Genomic DNA, 17,997 nt, shown 5'->3' on the forward strand with positions numbered 1-17,997 from the left:
AAAAAGCCTCATAGCTCACTTATTTGTCTTCATCTGCCCATCAACAGCATAAATGCTTTTAGGCAAAAGCATTTTGATAAAGTAAAGCCTGAGAGTATTGGAAAGAATGAAAGCACTCACTCTCTCACTCTGCCAACTTCTGATTGACCATTAAGCTATTGATGAATGTGCCTGTCAGGAGAGAGACAATTAAATCAAATATGAAAGTCATTTTGACAGGTCATTTTGATGGAGCAAACCATTCTTCCGTCTCCTATTAGTCTTACAGTTAGGTTTTTGTTATGAGCATGGTTTTATTCAAATAAAATAAAAATAATCATTAAATGAAAAGGTTTTTTTTTTTAAATCTCTGCAGGGAACAGCGATTCCACACCCTGGTCGCAAATCTTTCCACAGGACATTGCTAGTGCCTGAGATTTCACCAATTCAGCACACACTTGAATGTTGTTTGTACACTTAAATAAACAACTCAGTATGTAATATGCTAAATACTTTCCCACATGTTCTATTCAGTTCAGTTTTAAGGGATTGTGCTCATATATATATAAACTATAAATATATGTATAAACTTTTTTTTTTTAAATAACATTGCCAATCAAAAAAAAAAAAGCTAAATCATTTATTTTTAAAGCATCTTATTTTTTTGGTTCCAGATTATTGCATTTTTGTATTATTTTCTTTTTTTAACATGACACTACTACATTATTTGTTTTTAATCCTCAGGGGTCATCAACCACGTTTTCATATCCTGTTTATTTAATATAAACTAAAGCTTGCCTCACCAGACAAAAAAAAGTGTCCTACAACTCTTCAGCAACTATCCTCTCTCACTTCAAAATAGACTAGCAAGTAGAAAAAACTAAATAAAAATGCCCCTAGCCACAGTGTTGCTAAAGGTGGTTCTCCTATTAGTTGGTAATACACTAATGCCTATTCTGTAAGTCAATATACACATTTAACCATGCTTCTGTCGTGTTGTTCTATGAAAAGCATTGTACCCTAATATTCTAACAGCACAGTACTGGAAAATACTAACTAGTAAGGTAACTAGTATTGTGCCAACATTGCAGTGTCTTGGAAGTAACTATCTATCCACTGAGTATTTTATTGTATTTTATTTTATTTTTGTGAGTTGGCCAAAAGCACATAACTTCAAAAGGATAAGAAAAATAATAAGGATCAGTAAAATAATGCAAAAAGGATACTATTAAAGTTGTTTTAATGGGTAGTTGTCAGAGCAGACGTGACGTCATTGGGGCCGGCGTTGCCATGGGGAGTGATTTATTGATGTTTATCGGGAATGAATAGATCAAAGGCAAGCCAGATGACAGGCAATCAATCAGCCATCAAATCAAGGATGGCAATTGTCCATAAAACCCTCGTCTAATCCACATTGTCTACTGTGAAATGTCTTTCCAGAAAAAATAAGAAATCTGCCCAGAAAGACGACAAAAGTTGGCGTTTTGTGAACTAAATATACTTGCACAAGCCCCCAAAGTAGAAAAACAGCAGCGACGGCGAAGATCAAAGGGGATCATGATAGTCAGCTGACACCGGAGCCCTTTTTCTCGATTTCTATACGGATCACTAAATCACCAATAACACGCACCCAGGGGAAAGGTCACAAGGTGGGGAACTAACATAGTACTACTATTAGTAGGGAAGAAATGTCAAACTTTAAAGTTCACTTCAAGTTAAAATGTTTATTTATTTATTTATTTACTAGCCCTCGGTTTAAGCAAATCCATACCATTCATTATTAGTCGTAGTAATAGTCGTAGTCCTATTATTAGTATTTATTGTTTCTCACAGCAAACATATTTAGCTCGTTAAGAACAAGGAAAATAGAAAATGTGGAGCCCAACCTTCACGTAACTGTCCTGTCGTCCTGCTGTTACTCAAACTTTTATTAACTGCATACAGCGCTTTTCAATGTGTGCTAACATAGCATAACGACAATGCACTGTAATTGTTACTGCTATTAATTACATATAAAATATCAAAAATATGTCCCCGTACCTGCTGCGCGCCTTGGCGCTTGCTGTTTCCTCCGCGGCATGGTTTTTTGACGAGTTATTTTAGCCCAAGAGATCCAAAGCTGGTCCACTGTTTGATTGCAGTGCTTTCATACACGATACCGGAGGCGCTTTCAGAAGGCTGACATAGATGGCTGGTTTTCAAGCAAAGTCAGACACTGAAGAAAAAGGCAGATATGAAGAAAAAATGCTGGCTTTCCCCCCGACTTGGATATTACAGTGTTGACGAGTACAGTGGGGGCAAAAAAAACAGCTTCTGCCTTAATGCGATCCTCTCTCAGCTTTGGAAGCTGCAACAGGCAAGCTAAAGGAAAACGAGATGATCGCGTCACTCAAAGTCTGCAAACAGGGGCAAACATCTAGCACTGTCACATTAACTCCTTGCACCTCGCACTGGTATCATGTCATGTGTGCAGCATGCATCTCCTTACCTCAGGCTACCACAGCCATGGATTAATTCGAGCTGTGCTTGACTTTCAGTGTTAAACTAGTCTTAAATCTATTTGCACATCTTTTTTAAAATGTAAAATACTGGCAATATCAAGTATAACCTTAACACAAAAAGTACAGCTGTTTGCTTGATTTTATTTTATTTATTTTAAATCAATTGCAATTAAACATATAATACGATAAAAGCTTTATTTTATCATTGCAAATAAATAGTCTAAAATATAGTTCACGAACTACGATTAACAGTATTCAGATTATAAAGAATTATAGAATCTTCAAATTCAGTAATTATTTACATTCTACGCTACACTGCTGTCTGTAAAACTATAAGTTTTTTTTCTTTCTTATTAAGTTCCACTTATAAAGTGTAAAGCAGAACTAATTAAATTTTTACAACATAATAGAAATACTTACTTGTTTAGATGTTAAACCAGGTTATCCATCTGTCCCCAAGTAAATACGTAAAATAAAAAGGCAGTCTGATGTTTTGTGTCATACGTTGCTGATGCCCCTGGAAAATCCAAGTGATTTGCAGCTCCCTTCTGCTGGACTCGAATATCTTTATCTATATCGCAAGATGCAAGCCAAATATTAGTACAAATGGACAGAATTGCCTTTGACAGACTGGCTCACAGGGTTATTTTGCCCGTGCATATACAAAATCCTTTCGAGAGCGGTCTGAATCGATGAGATACGTGTTTGATTAGGTGTCCCTTGTTGTAATAGTGTACATCGGAAGGAGGGGTATACTCTTAACTGTGCTTCAACTGCTTTATGAACATGGATCAGCAGCTATTGCCAAACACTTTCTTGGCTGCTAATACTGGCACTTTTTTTTCCTGTTCTTTGTGTGGCTGAAAGTAGATATTTAAAGACAGCACCAGCAAATCAGAGGCGACTTCCTCACACCCAGATGTTGTTTTCGCTTAAAAGAAAGTCAGCTACAAAATCAGTAGCAAACAATTTGCATTCTTTTTTTTCTGAGTTCAGAAGGAAAAACGACGCTCTCACTTTTACGGTAAGATCAACATTCTCCAAATCCCCCCATCCTTCAAGATATGGGATAATTCCAAATAATGTGCAGCTACAAAGTCTTTACATCTTATTGATGCTTTGATTTTTTTAAAAAAAACTTGTTTTTTTTCTATTCAAGTTACAGGAAAAAAAAACTTTTTAATGAAAAAAGGTGGATAAGTTGTCCATATTTTTCATCTCGTCTTAGGATAAAAAAACGCAACCGTCCATTCCCTGGAGGGGGGTCTGCTGTCTGCAATGGAACATGACGAATAATTTCTTGCAAACAAGAAAATGGTGAGTTGTCAAATTCTGCTTCTGCTGCCAAATGCGTTCAATTCCATGCCATTGACGATCAAATCTGGTTAGGAGCCTTTTTCAAAACGAACTGAATATCCGATCCTTGTGCCACTGCCAGCCAGGCGTGTGCTAGGAAGAGAAAGAACTGACTTTCACTGATTCGGGATGTTTTTAGCCCAATCTCTCTCCGTGTGGTGCTGTAGCATTGCATGCCGTTAGATCCGCCCAAACATCTGTCCGTCTAACCATTGGCGCATCCATCAGTGTCACACTGGCTGCACGTTGCAACCACAATACCTCAGACATAACAGAGACTGCGAGGTTCAATACCAATCTTTAGAAGGCTGTACAACTTCGCATCAGGCTGTGCGTCTAAAAATGCATCGGATTTTAATTTTAGCCACTGAAATTAACCTGGATCATCAGACATAGCAATGGAGACTAAATGCAAACATTTAAGTCACTGCTTCAAAATTTAAATGGATAAGCACCACGCCACACACGTATAAGCATAACAAGTCAAAGAAAGAGACTGACTCTGAACAGTAACCTTTTGAATATTTTCAAAAGGAATACAACCTACAAAAATAATTTAAAGAAAAAAACAGACACAAAATGTGAAATGGCATATCTTATCCTGAAGAAAAAGGGTCTTCCTTAAGATATTTAAAAAAAAAAAAAAAAAAGATACATTTCTTTGGCAATGCAGTATTATCTTCTGTGCTACACTACTCACAAATTCGAGATTAAACGCGTTCAGAGCACCACACTTTGTAATATGTAACAGATACTGAGCTCACAACTCACCACTTTCTCTAGCAACATTAACATTGGTACCTCACCGTCAAAGATACGCCGGTAGCCATACATCTCAGCAATGTACGTTTCTGTGTTGTTTTATTGAAATTTTTTTGTAGAAACTGCGATATTAATTTCTATTGTCATACAATGCTAAACAGTATATTTGCCATGACACATTATGCATTTGTTAAAGCTGTAAATTAGCTCCAAGCAAAGAAAACCTTTTGTTTTTTGGTATTTCAATCCTTTGCATTGTTGTGTAATTTCAGATGTTTAATACTAAAAGTTAAAGAGGGAATTCATTACATTTTTATTAAATACTTTTTTTTTTGTTAGTTTCTTTTGCAATATGAGACCAACATGTTCAAGACTGCCAAATACCTTATTTGACTAATTTGTTTCAGATATGGTAAATAATTTGAATTTGATGCAAATAAATGACCTTAAAAAAGTGAACAGTTTTACAACGTAGATGGACTTTACCAGTGGCGTTTGTGGGATAGAGTATTCTATGATTCAGATAATATTGCAATGTATTATCATATAGTTTCCGTAAAATACATTTCAAAATCATCCCGTTACAGCATACCACAGCCAGCTTCATGTTTCTTAAATTAAATAAAACATTTTCTTTTAAAATTGCTTTTTAAAAAAAAAAAAAAAAAAAAAAAGACTATCGCTGCTTCTTTCAATCAGGGACATTGCATTACACAACGTCGCTGCAAAGACCACTTGAGTCTATCCTATCATTTTCTTACCGTATGAGTGAGTAAATCGATACCTCCCCACTATACCAGCTACACATCAAGTAAATCATAAACATACATATAATGAGTCTTGCAATAAAAAGTCACCAACAGTAAACCACTTTCACTCGTTATTGCGTGTAAGCAATTTAAATACACAGAGTGGAATTTAACAACTAAGATATATATTTTAAAAATAGGCCTGCTAAATATATTTAATAATCTATTTTTGTTTTGTTTGTTCTTATTTTCTTGTATTGTCCAAGTTTTTTTTGTTTTGTTTTGTTTTTGTAATTATGTTCTTGTGTTCTTTTAAATCCAGTTTTATTTCACGTAGGTAATTTGATTTTAAATAGGATTAGAATGAAGTGAACACTATTGTCAAGACCTATACAAGTCACAGACAGAACAATATAACAGGCACAGCATACTACTCGCTTGTTGATGCTAGTCTGTTAGCATGTTTGGATTACCGAGTGAGTAAACCCAAGGATGCATTTAACTATACTAATTTATATGATATATTATCTGGCTCAAGTGATTCATCATTTACTGACAACTTTGAATGCCGATTTGCAAAACTCCAGGAGAAAAGAAACTCAGTGTAACACACAAACACATGTTTCTGTACCTTTTCAGAAAGCCAGCCTCTGTTTTTATACATATACAACTTTCTTTCTTTGTTTTATTTTGCATTTTAACTTTTCTTACACTGTGTGTTAACTATAAGGCACTTTAAATCACATTTTATGTGATGGTATTACCTTGAAGGGTTACTTTAAGACAATGACGATTCAGATATTTACAGTTCCATTGAGCTTTGTACCCAATATTCATGAAAACTACATGTCTGCACAACATCAATATGCATGTTCAAATCATTACTTACTGCAAAAAGGTGCCATGTTTTAGAACAAAATAAGTTATAATATATGACAAGTCCGACCATTTGTCGTCTACAAAATAACGATAATAAATATCACTACAATTACTGGAATCAACACGTGTAATACTATGTATTTAAACAAAAACAGCTTTTGATTAAGATATAATGAGGAATAAGAGTGGTTTTATGCGTAAAGTTTCTATGCGTTGAATTTTAACATGAGCCAATTATCAAATTATTATCAAAACCAATTATTTACACTCTGCTGTGACAGACAACAACATTACTCTTTGTGGCAACCGACATTGTATAAACAAGTAATGTTTGAGCTCTTTGTAAAATAGACGTTGCAACTTTTACATATGTTTCTACTGCAAGCGTTTAATTAAGCAGTTTAAAATCATTATTGCGTAGACATTACTGTTGAATGTGAGCACAAATTCTTAAACTTGTACATTCACGCACACCTGCATTTTAACCCTTGTTCATTTACCTATAACCTTCGATTAAGCAAGCTGAACGGCATTCCTTTTTCCCCCAATTACATTCAATTAACGCCTTGCATACGTTCCACACCAGCCAGTCCATGCAGGGCTGTGATATAAGCGATTCTAATAACAAGAACAAATTAGATACTTAGAGGCGTTTTGTTTTAGCGAGTAAAATCGTGATACTTCGTCATTTCAAACGAAACTACTGAAGTGTCATTTTATTTTAAAATCAAAACACTAACGTGTACTTTATTGCAGTTTACTATCAATTAACTATCCAACTGTCATAACAAATAATTATTAAAAGAAAAAAAATCACAATGAATTAGCTAATAAATAATGAAGTCGTAAAGACACGAGTCTTGAAACTCACCTTCTTATCAATTACATAAATCCAAAATCAACGGCTGCAAATCAATGACTTCAGCAAAGAAGCCATTTACGACTTTGAACTGTGAAGTTAGTTAGGAAGAATCATGGTGCTTTAAGGCAGTATTTATACATGTAATATCTGTAAAGACTGCTACCAATTCTAAAATTTCACCAACTTCGATGTATTGCTGCGTTTCACTGCCGATGTAACGATAACAGTTTTAGACTGACAATGCAGTTAAATGAAGTTACGCCAAGACCTAAAACATGCGAAGTTTTATTTAACTACACGATTGCAACAGGTCTTTGCATCAAAATATACATCATTTCAAGGGCAATTGTAACAATTTGATTAGTCTTAACTGACATGCTCCTTTAATTGATACACGTAGACTTCAACAAATCGAGACAAACCAGTCTCCTTTTTATCATTATTTCCAGATTTCGTGCAGTTCACATGTTTTATTTTAGCATTCATCGCCAGTAGCCTATACAACAGCAATATCTACATTTATATAAACTTTTATATGATGTTAGTTGGATACAACAATCATTTTACAAGTTTCGCCCAGTCTCAAAATGATTGTTTCTAATGCAGTTTTATAACTTTGTAACTTTTGACTGCGTTTCCGAAAGCAACAGTGCAAGGGGGGAAATATACTGAAACAGGCTCCACAACGACAGTGTAGGCGTATATGTATGTATTGCACAATTGACGTGCAGACAGGTAGTATTCCACAGCTCAATTTACACTTAATAAAGCCTGGGTAGTTTAAGTGGATTCCATTCACAAAAATTGTAAACCACGATTTAAAACAATGATAAAGTCTTGACTAGTCTAAGATGACGATAATGATTATTGTGTAATGTGGCACACAATGTAAACAGATTAAGAACACTACATTATACAGCTGGTGTTTACTGTTGTAATCGCTTTTGAACAATACCTTTTTTGCATAGTGTTTTCCATTGTAGGCTGTAGTGTATTCGCACTACCAGAGACTGGAATAACTGGACAGTATATTAAATATCACCTAGTCGAGTGTGTGTATATATATATATATATATATATATATATATATATATATATATATATATATATATACATATATATATATATATATATATATAACGTAATACTCTACTCATTAAACTGTCCCGAGGCACACATTTTTAAGACGCTGTACATTTTGTCAGAGGGCCCTTGTTTTATGCACTTGATTCAGATGCTGTAACGGGGATGACATTGCTAAATTACTCTATTGCCAAAAGAAAAATATTATAAATGTTCCTGTCTAACCCCACCAATCAGAATCACTTTTACAATGTTAGATAATATAAGTTTTCCCCAAAGAGTCCGTGAAGGACGCAGTATTTTACATTGTAAATTAATCATATTTCTTGTATCCAATAAAATATTAACACATGGTAATTACTATACAGTACCAACTTGTGTTGTACCAACAAATTACCTTTAGCACACTGCTATTTTTCCATGACACCTTTGATATTGTTGAAATTTAAACAAAGTAGACTATCCTTTTGGGTCAGACATTTCAATATATATATATATATATATATATATATATATATATATATATATATATATATATATATATATATATATATATATATATACACCCGAGATTATAAATAAATAAATGATTTTCCGTATTATCCGACTTTTTATTTCTAGAAACCTTTAATGGTTCTGGAAGCCCGAATGGTTCTTTGGAGCCCTTTCTCATTATATCGAACCCATTATTTAGAAACTCCTGAAATTCAGTTTAAAATAATATTTCACTATATAACCTAGTCGTATTATTTATTTATACATATTACCTAGGTATTCACAACTTCACAACTCTTTCGTAAACATGCCATCAATAAAATCACGTCTGCATTACATTCTTTCACAACCTATCTGATTCATATTATTTTCTTAAACACTAATTGCAAATTACTACAAGAAAGTATTGTTAAAGTGTAGCAGCGGCGTGACTTTTTGGTGAGCCCGTGACTTGCGTAATTAGACTTCTCTAGACCGCTGTTTTGTTTAGTTTTTAATTGGGGAAAAAAATGACTCGCGTGTGCAAAGTAAGCAGCAGGTTTGTTGTTGAAACTTTCCATAAATAAACATTTTTTCAACAAAAAGTGTCGCATTAATGATATTGGTTTTATTGAAATCCTGCGGCACTGAGTACACGGTCTTCCTCAGCTGTTTCATCCTTGGTGAAACTGCAGTGAGCAGCCATGTATTGAAGCACTGGATTCTACAACATAAATGAGGCTGGCGCAGGTGTTTCTGGCAATCGGATACATGCTATTTAATCAACACTTGCATCCATGCATGGATGTAATGTAGTAAAACAAATACAGCCAAAACAGGTCCAGAGTCTTCCAGATTTTCTAGGTATCATTAAATAAATAACTAATTAAAACTTGTATGAAGGTTCATTAGTTCAATTAAGTCTTTAGGGTACAGGTGGAAGAAAGAGCGAGACGATTACGTTTGTGCACCCATGAGATATAATGGCTAAAGCTGAACTACTGTATCATGAGATATAAAATATATTTAAAACACCGTACACTATCTACGCTGTAGTTTTATTTGTATATTTACTTTGAAGCTCGTGTTTTCGTTATAGTTAAAGTAGGTCCTGCATCCAAGCAGACCAGACCACCCACAGTTATATTGGTGCGACACTCCTCAGTGGGAAATTGCGCATTAAAAGAGGTTGTGAGAATATGAATTTGATTTAACCATCTTTAAAAACACCGGCGCTCTGTTTTGTGGTGATTTTATTCAAACTAAGTGTTTGTTATTTCAGACTTTTTGATCATGTTAATCCAAATAATCAGATGTGCGTTAGCGTTATGCGTATGTTTTTTTTTTTTTTTTTTTTTTTTTACACATGCCTACATTGTAGAATAGTGGAACTAAAACCACATAGGTCCAGTAAATTCCCAAATGTATAATTATTAGTCGTAGTCGTCGTAGTATTAACACATTAAACACGTTTGACATTACGTAAATGTTTAAACCATTAGGGAAAACCATCAGTTTATTCGCCTTTTAAAATGAAATATTTACCATATAGCCTACATCGTTCTAAAATGGTGAAATAAAGTGCGAACTAATTGAATCTGCATTTATCTAACTAGTATAGAAATCAATAGGCTATATAGAACTGTCAAATGCACTCGATTAAGCTTAGTTACCGGTAATTAAGGGAACACCGCTTTTTAACAACAAAAAAAAAAAAACGACGCTGTCGCTAACTGCAGCTGATACCAAACGTTTACAAGCAGGGCTTTATTGCCGGGACTGTGATATAACATCTTTAGACGCATACGGGTTAATCGCCGCAGCAGCTTTCAGTTCCTGGGGGACCCCTTGCAATAGAGACTCCTGAGTTGGAGACGAGGTCAGTTCTGCTATACCGGGTCGCGTAGGTCATGTGATAACAGCACTCTAAACTCTTAAGAGACCGAGGTACCAAGTCTATTTTGCGTTTTGGAGTGGGATATCTGCTTGTGGTTGTTATTTTGCTGCAGAATAAAAAAATAATAAAAAAAAAAAACTTACGCAGTCGAGCTGTGGTAAATATTGGTAGGAGAGGCTTCCAAGCCAAGATCAGAAGTGTTTTATTTGATTTTTTTTTTTCTTTTTTGAGGCATGCTGTAGGTTTTCCTGATAAACACAGTATCTTCATGGGACAGATTGTAAAAAAAAAAAAAAAAAAAAGAGCGCCCAAGTGCAGGCACGCATGCATGTGATGAATACGATTAGGGCAGGAGAACAGTTTCTTCTTCTAGTAATGGAGCCCCTAGAAGGCCTTCAGGCTATGGAAACGTAGTTTTATTGGATGCACCAACATCAAGGGAGAATTCTGGAGACAATGAAAGCAATATAAGAACACATTGCTTTGTTTTTAATCAAACTATAGTGGGCAGATTACTATATACTTTATAAAGCAGTGTGGAGTAGTGGTTAGGGCTCTGGACTCTTGACTGGAGGGTTGTGGGTTCAAACCCAGGTGGGGGACACTACTGCTGTACCCTTGAGCAAGGTACTTTACCTAGATTGCTCCAGTACAAACCCAACTGTATAAATGGGTAATTGTATGTAAAGTAATGTGTACAAAAATAATGTAATTGTATATAAAAATAATGTGATATCTTGTAAGTCGCCCTGGATAAGGGCGTCTGCTAATAAATAAATAATAATAAAGAATTCAAAAGGCAGTTTTTATATATGTATTTTCATGACTTTCTTGTCGACAATGCATTTAAAAAGTGACACATTATTGTTTAAAGCAACAAAGAAAAATATATATTATTTCTCCAGTTGGATTGTTCAGCAGGATGGGAACACATATTTTGATCACGTAATAAAATGTCCAGTGCATAGTTAAGAAGCTTTTCCACACAGGAGACTAGTGCACGGATTGAGAGGTCAAGTGCTGACCATCGCTGTTACTGGGGTGCGGAGCTCCCCAGACTCGATTCGCTGGGGAGTGGGGTAATTTAAGCTGCGCTTGATGTAACCTATACATCACTGTCTTCAGGACCAGCTTCAAAATTAAAGTCTGATCTACAAAGTTAAACAAAAATGATATACAAATTGGCAGAGGTCAAAAAGGGTCGAAGTAGTCAAAACAGATGGGCAGTGTTTTGCTTCGTTTGATTTATGTTATTGTGGACACTGGAAAGTTCATAAATGAACCCTCCCCAATGTTTCAGGCCCATTTTTGAAGATTTCCTCTCTGTTTTTTTAATTAATTAATTAATTAATTAATTAATTAATTAATTATTTTATTTTTTTTTTTTTATTTATTTTTTTTTTACATATGAACAGGTGGAAATTTATGGGAAAAAATAATCACAATGTGCTATTTAAAATTGTAACACTTTCTATAAATTGCTAATCAATGCTTTCCTACTGCATTCATATAGGAGGCTGTGTGGTCCAGTGGTTAAAGAACAGGGCTTGTTACCAAGAGGTCCCCGGTTCAATTCCCACCGTAGCCACTGACTCATTGTGTGACCCTGAGGAAGTCACTTAACCTCCTTGTGCTCTGTCTTTCGGGTGAGACGTAGTTGTAAGTGACTCTGCAGCTGATGCATAGTTCACACACCCTAGTCTCTGTTAGTCACCTTGGATAAAGGCGTCTGGTAAATAAACAAATAATAATAATATTGGATTCCTATGAAGTAAACATCGTCATGACACATCTTATTCCCATGACTCTTAAGATCAATGTGTCATAAAGGGAAAATATTTATATTTCTGGCTGTCTAATTGTATGGTGTTGTGTACTGTCATCTAATATGCCCTTTACATGCTTATGTAAAGGGCATTATGTAATTTCCAAAAGAAAATCTCATAATAAATTGATAAAAGAAGTAAGGGCTCAAGTTGCTGAAATGAGTTTTCTTAATTACCACAGTTCTAAAAGTGCGTGCTTGCATGTGTTCAACAATGCAAGAAAAAATATTACTAAAAGAGGAAATTAAAAACATCTGATACAGATCTTGACAAGGATTCTGTATCATGTTTTCTGTATGCTATTCCACTATATTATTGTTATTAATAAGTGATTTGAACCAGTATTTAAAGCATGATTGTACAATGTAAGTCTTGGGCAGAGCTTTGTGCTCAGTGTTTTCCCAGTTCATTAATAGGTTATTGTAAACAGAACCGGTATCTGGAAGGAACTTTGCTTGCAGCATCTTTTATCAGTAATACTGCTTCTAATGAGCAACAGCTGTCATTGTGGTTTCCGCCAGTCTAATGATTCATGTATTTAGCTCAGAAATAAGTGGAACAAATGTTTACCTAGATATAAAACAGATGAACAATTGGGAAAGAAAAAAATAAGCTGCAAGCTAACAACTTTTGTTACAGAAATATTTCTCCAAATATACTAACCAGGTTAAGATTTTTAATGAAGGCATAAATGACTTTTCATAATCATGAACAGCAATTAGAAACATTTATTTTTACAATATGTCCTAAAAAAAAACAAAAAACAAAAAAACTATTTTTATAACCAATACACAAATCTATTGTTTTTTTTTTTGTTTTTTTTTTAGAAACATGAGTTGTTTGAATATAGAATTTGATTCTTAAACTGATTGTGAATATTAGAGCAGTTGGCTTATCTGGTGTGTAATCAGGGTCAGAAACTTGTACTCTCCTTCACAAGAAAAGCCTTGTGTTAAGTCCTCCAGAGGGAGACCATCATACCAAACGCTGCCACCTAGAGAGAACCGAGGGAGGTGCATTTTGACAACGTATGTGCACAACAATCATCAGTTGTTTGTAATTTAACTTTTCACTTGCTGGGTTACAACATCTACATGTCTTTCAGTTTGAGTGCTTAAACTGTCAATGTGTTTGGGTCATTATTAACCTGTTTACCCATCTATACCTCCTGTGTGTTCCCCCTGATTCAGGAATAGTCTGTTTCTAATACTCAACACTGATACATTTTTACACTGTAACTAATGCATACCAGAATGAAACTTGGTGTGGAAGGTCGAGGAAGAAAGACAACATAAAACGGTTATTGAGGTCAACGCTTTCAAGTGTACAAAGGAGCAAGGAAAGAGGGTAAGTTTTATCAACCTAAAGGCTCAAAAAAGATGATGCTGTGGACTGGTGGCACAGCCACATTGCTCTTATTTCTGGCAAAATAAATCTGTATGGGGGCTTTCAGTAAGATAGGACATATCTATTACAGGTGAATATGGCCCTATCCAATTCATAATCTTAACATGGTTACAGCAATAGCTTTAACGTTTAAGATAGCCTGCCAAGTTGAAGGCCATTATTATAATAGGTCATGTTTTGGGAGTGCAGATTTATACTGAGCAAAAATGTCAGCTGTTCTCTAAAATAATAAGATTCAAAACAAACACGGAGCGATGTGCTGTGACACAACAGGCTTCCCAGTTTATTCTCCCTTCCAGCTCTTTAGTCTTAATGACACTGTTGTAAGTAGAGACCTCTTGGCTACTCAGTGTAGTCTGAACCAGCAAGTAACTCTTTCACTGAACAGATTCTGTGTCCCTATAGGAAATATGCAAAAGCATCTTGTTTAAAATCACACTGTTGTGTGCTTTTCACAATAAACATTTATTTTACTTCAGCCGCTTGAGAAAAATGATTTGATTGAATTGATAATCCATTGCCTGGAAACCTCACTCAGACCCCTTTGTTTACTTTCGTGGTATATATGAATTGGTAATTGCCCCCCTTTTGAAAAATAGACTATTGTAATAAAATGTTATCCAGTTAGAATATTTGTTCATTTAACCGCCTCAAAAATGGCTTTCTGAAATGGTGACTAGTCCCCTGTAACTAGTCTCTTAATTTCATACTGTGTGTATCATACATGCTTATTTTACGTAAGAAAACACATCCTATGTCATGTGTATGAACATATGACATATTTATGTATGTTATTTATGGGCTGCTTGTTATATACTAGATGTGCGCTTAATGACAAGATTTTCATCAGCAATTCCTATTTATTACAAAAAAGAAACAATAAGTGTGAGTAAACGTACTTGTCAATTCATGGGAGAATCATGGTTTCAGCATTAAATGCAGCTAACTGGATTACATCTGTGCATGCTTTAGCCTGATGCTTATTGTCAGCAACTTTTTATTACCATATGTACAGTTATAGTCTGAATAAAAGTCAATGGTAATACCATTTTACCTTAAAGTATATACATTGAAAAGTGTTTTTTTTTTTTGTTGGCTGTTAGTAAAAATGCTGGTTTCTTTGTGGAAAATTAGTTTGAGATCAAATTTCAGATCAGCAAGCTGATTACATAGGGACGGGTCTCTAGAGTTATCAGGTTTGTGTGTTAATAAGGTATGCCACCTAGCTTCCTAAGGAATCGTGTTTTAGTGCTTGAAACTGCCACGGCAGGCTGAAAGTTACTCCTGAAACCCTTGTGATTGTTAGGTGACACTACAATTTGCAAAACACAGTCTGTCAGTGTTTGTTTTATAATGTCATTGCTCTAACTTTGTTTCTTACAACTCCAAAGAAGATCCATTTCATTAAATGCACACTGAGATAGATGAAGTTAATAGAAATGTGTGGAGTGCAATCATATTTATAGTCTGACATGCACGATATGTTGCACATTACAATGAGACTCATTTCTTATAAAATATGATCTGGCTAATATGATTTCTTGCACATACCTTTCCGAACATTAAGTGACCAGAACTAACAATTCAAACTCTTTATGTAAAATAAATAAATAAATAAATAAATAAATAAGCTCATTAAAAAAACCTTAGGGCAAAAATATGTTAACTCGTCTTTAAAACCAACAAAAGGCTAACCTAAATGTCCCATTGGTATAGAATTGAAAAATTGAATTTGAAAAGATTCTATTACCTCTGCATTCTGCTGTCCTGTAACAGCAATGGTTACTAAAGAGAACCGCTTCTGCCATAAAATGCAACTCCTAGTGTTGTGTTTAATCTGTAAGTAGGTTTATTGTGGACTGGCTACATCCCTGCTCTGTGGTGTCATTATGGGGAAGTAATATTCTTCTGGGGTTCCAGTCTATCACAGATCTAGTGAACTGGACTAAACCCATGCAGTCATTGGGAGATCATCATTATCTCTTAGTAGTGCATGCTGGTCAGATGGCCTTCATTTTTAATGGGAAATTCAGGGGTCACAAGTCAAATACACATGCTGAGGGTCAGCGAGCAAACTGAAAAAGTGGGAACAAAGCCTGCGCATGGGGAAGGTGTGGGGGCGTCCCACCCAGAGGCATATCAAAGGATGTAAACAACCCTAATCTTTGTTCCTTATATGGGAAGTGTCTTTGCTTATTCTTTGCTTATTAAATCTACATATTTTTCAAAATTATTTACAAATAAAAAACTGAAAAGTCTTGATTGCATAAGTATTCACCCCCTTTGCTGTGACACCCCTAAATAAGCTCTGGTGCAACCAATTGCCTTCAGAAGTCACATAATTAGTTGAATGGAGTCCACCTGTGTGCAATTAAAGTGTCACATGATCTCAGATTAAATACACCTGTTTCTGGAAGGCCCCAGAGTTTGTTAGAGAGCATATATAAACAAACAGCATCATGAAGACCAAGGAGCTGTCAAAACAAGTCCGAGATAAAGTTCTGGAGAAGCACCAATCAGGGTTGGTTTATAAAAAAATATCCCAAACTTTGAACATCCCCCGGAGCACCGTTAAATCCATAATTTAAAAAATGGAAAGAATATGGCACAACCGCAACTCTGCCTAGAGAAGGCCATCCACCAAAACTCAGTGACCAGGTAAGGAGGGCATTAGTCAGAGAAGCAACCAAGAGGCCAATGGTAACTCTGAAGGAGCTGGAGAGATCCACAGCTAAGATGGGAGAAACCGTCCATGGGACAACTATAACCTGGACACTCCACAAAGCTGGGCTTTACGGAAGACTGACGAGAAGAAACCTATTGCTGAAAAAACCCCATATCAAATTCTGTTTGGATTTTGCCAAAAGGCATGTGGGAGACACAGCAAACATATGGAAAAATGTTCTCTGGTCTGATGAGACCAAAATTGAACTTTTTGGCCTTAGCGCAAAACGCTATGTGTGGCGCAAAGCCAACACTGCTCATCACCCTGAGAACACCATCCCCACAGTGAAGCATGGTGGTGGCAGCATCATGTTATGGGGATGCTTTTCATTGGCAGGGACTGGGAAACTGGTCAGGATTGAGGGCAAGATGGATGGAGCCAAATACAGGGAAATTCTAGAGGAAAACCTGTTTCAGTCTGCAAGAGACCTGGGACTGGGGCAGAGGTTCACCTTCCAGCAGGACAATGACCCTAAACACACAGCCAAAGCTACACTGGAGTGGTTTAAAAACAAGAACCTGAATGTCTTAGAATGGCCCAGTCAAAGTTCAGACCTCAATCCGATTGAAAATCTGTGGTAAGACTTGAAAATTGCTGTTCACCAACGGTCCCCATCCAACTTGACAGAGCTTGAGCAATTTTGCCAAGAAGAATGGGCAAAAATGGCAGGATCCAGATGTGCAAAGCTAGTAGAGACTTACCCAAAAAGACTCACAGCTGTAATTACTGCCAAAGGTGCTTCTACCAAGTATTGACAGGGGGGTGAATACTTCTGCAATCAATAAATCTTTGTTTAATAAACTTTTGTGTCACAATAAAAAAAAATTTGCACCTTCAAAGTGTTAAGTATGTTGTGTAAATCAAATGGTAAAAATCCCAATTAAACCCATTTTGATTCCAGGTTGTAACACTACAAAATGTGGAAAAGTCCAAGGGGGGTGAATACTTATGCAAGGCACTGTATATAGAACATTGTATAGGGTTCTGTACGGTATAAGCTGATATCTGCTCTATGAAAATCACCTGGTATTTTACAAAGCATCCTATACTATATTTTCTATAATATATAACTAAACAAGAATAATTAAACAATATAGCTGTTTTTAATGTGATGTAATTTCCATCTGATACAAACTGTCTGACACAGAAATATCAGATGCCTGTATCCCACCATTATCAGGATCTACTGTATATAATGTAATATGTTTGTTGATTGCATGAACGTTCCCAAAATCAAAATCAGGTTGTTTTTGTTGCAGATCTATATGAATATTATTGTGTACTATTGATTTGACATAGATTTGTACTTAAAAAGAGTCAGTGAATCGAACCGTAAAAATTTTAAATTAAAAAACAATGGCAGTGGTGTGATGCTTTTAAGTTTTGACTTCCTGATCATCACAGTACTTTACATGAAATAGTCATTATCCCGTCCATTTGAAAAAAAGAAAAGAAAGTGGAATTTTAAAACCAACCTTAAACCTCAAACCCGATGCA

The 17,997-nt window shown here is 35.4% G+C and overlaps 1 protein-coding gene and 1 long non-coding RNA gene across 4 annotated transcripts in view; one reads left to right on the forward strand and one right to left on the reverse strand.

Annotated features, from left to right (window-relative positions):
• Positions 1-7,375, reverse strand: part of LOC117425689 (teashirt homolog 3-like) — a 37,550-nt gene extending 30,175 nt beyond the window's left edge. The window contains exons 1-3 of one of the 3 annotated variants that reach the window (XM_034042861.3): positions 7,098-7,375; positions 2,901-3,051; positions 2,020-2,340 (exon numbers count right to left, since the gene is read on the reverse strand). In XM_034042861.3, coding sequence (XP_033898752.2) covers positions 2,020-2,059 — 40 coding nt within the window. In that variant the 5' untranslated portion in view covers positions 2,060-2,340; positions 2,901-3,051; positions 7,098-7,375. Of the gene's footprint in view, positions 1-2,019; positions 2,341-2,900; positions 3,052-7,097 lie in introns of those variants that run through there. The other 2 variants (XM_034904490.2, XM_058993793.1) reach the window with 2 other exon arrangements.
• LOC117425690 (uncharacterized) lies at positions 3,372-5,293 on the forward strand. Its single transcript, XR_004548023.2, has 2 exons — positions 3,372-3,504; positions 3,709-5,293. It is a non-coding gene; the product is annotated as an uncharacterized LOC117425690 (long non-coding RNA).
• Positions 7,376-17,997: the final 10,622 nt, after the last annotated feature.

This window comes from Acipenser ruthenus, chromosome 20 (assembly GCF_902713425.1).
Source record: "Acipenser ruthenus chromosome 20, fAciRut3.2 maternal haplotype, whole genome shotgun sequence".
NCBI classification, from domain to species: Eukaryota; Metazoa; Chordata; class Actinopteri; order Acipenseriformes; family Acipenseridae; genus Acipenser; species Acipenser ruthenus.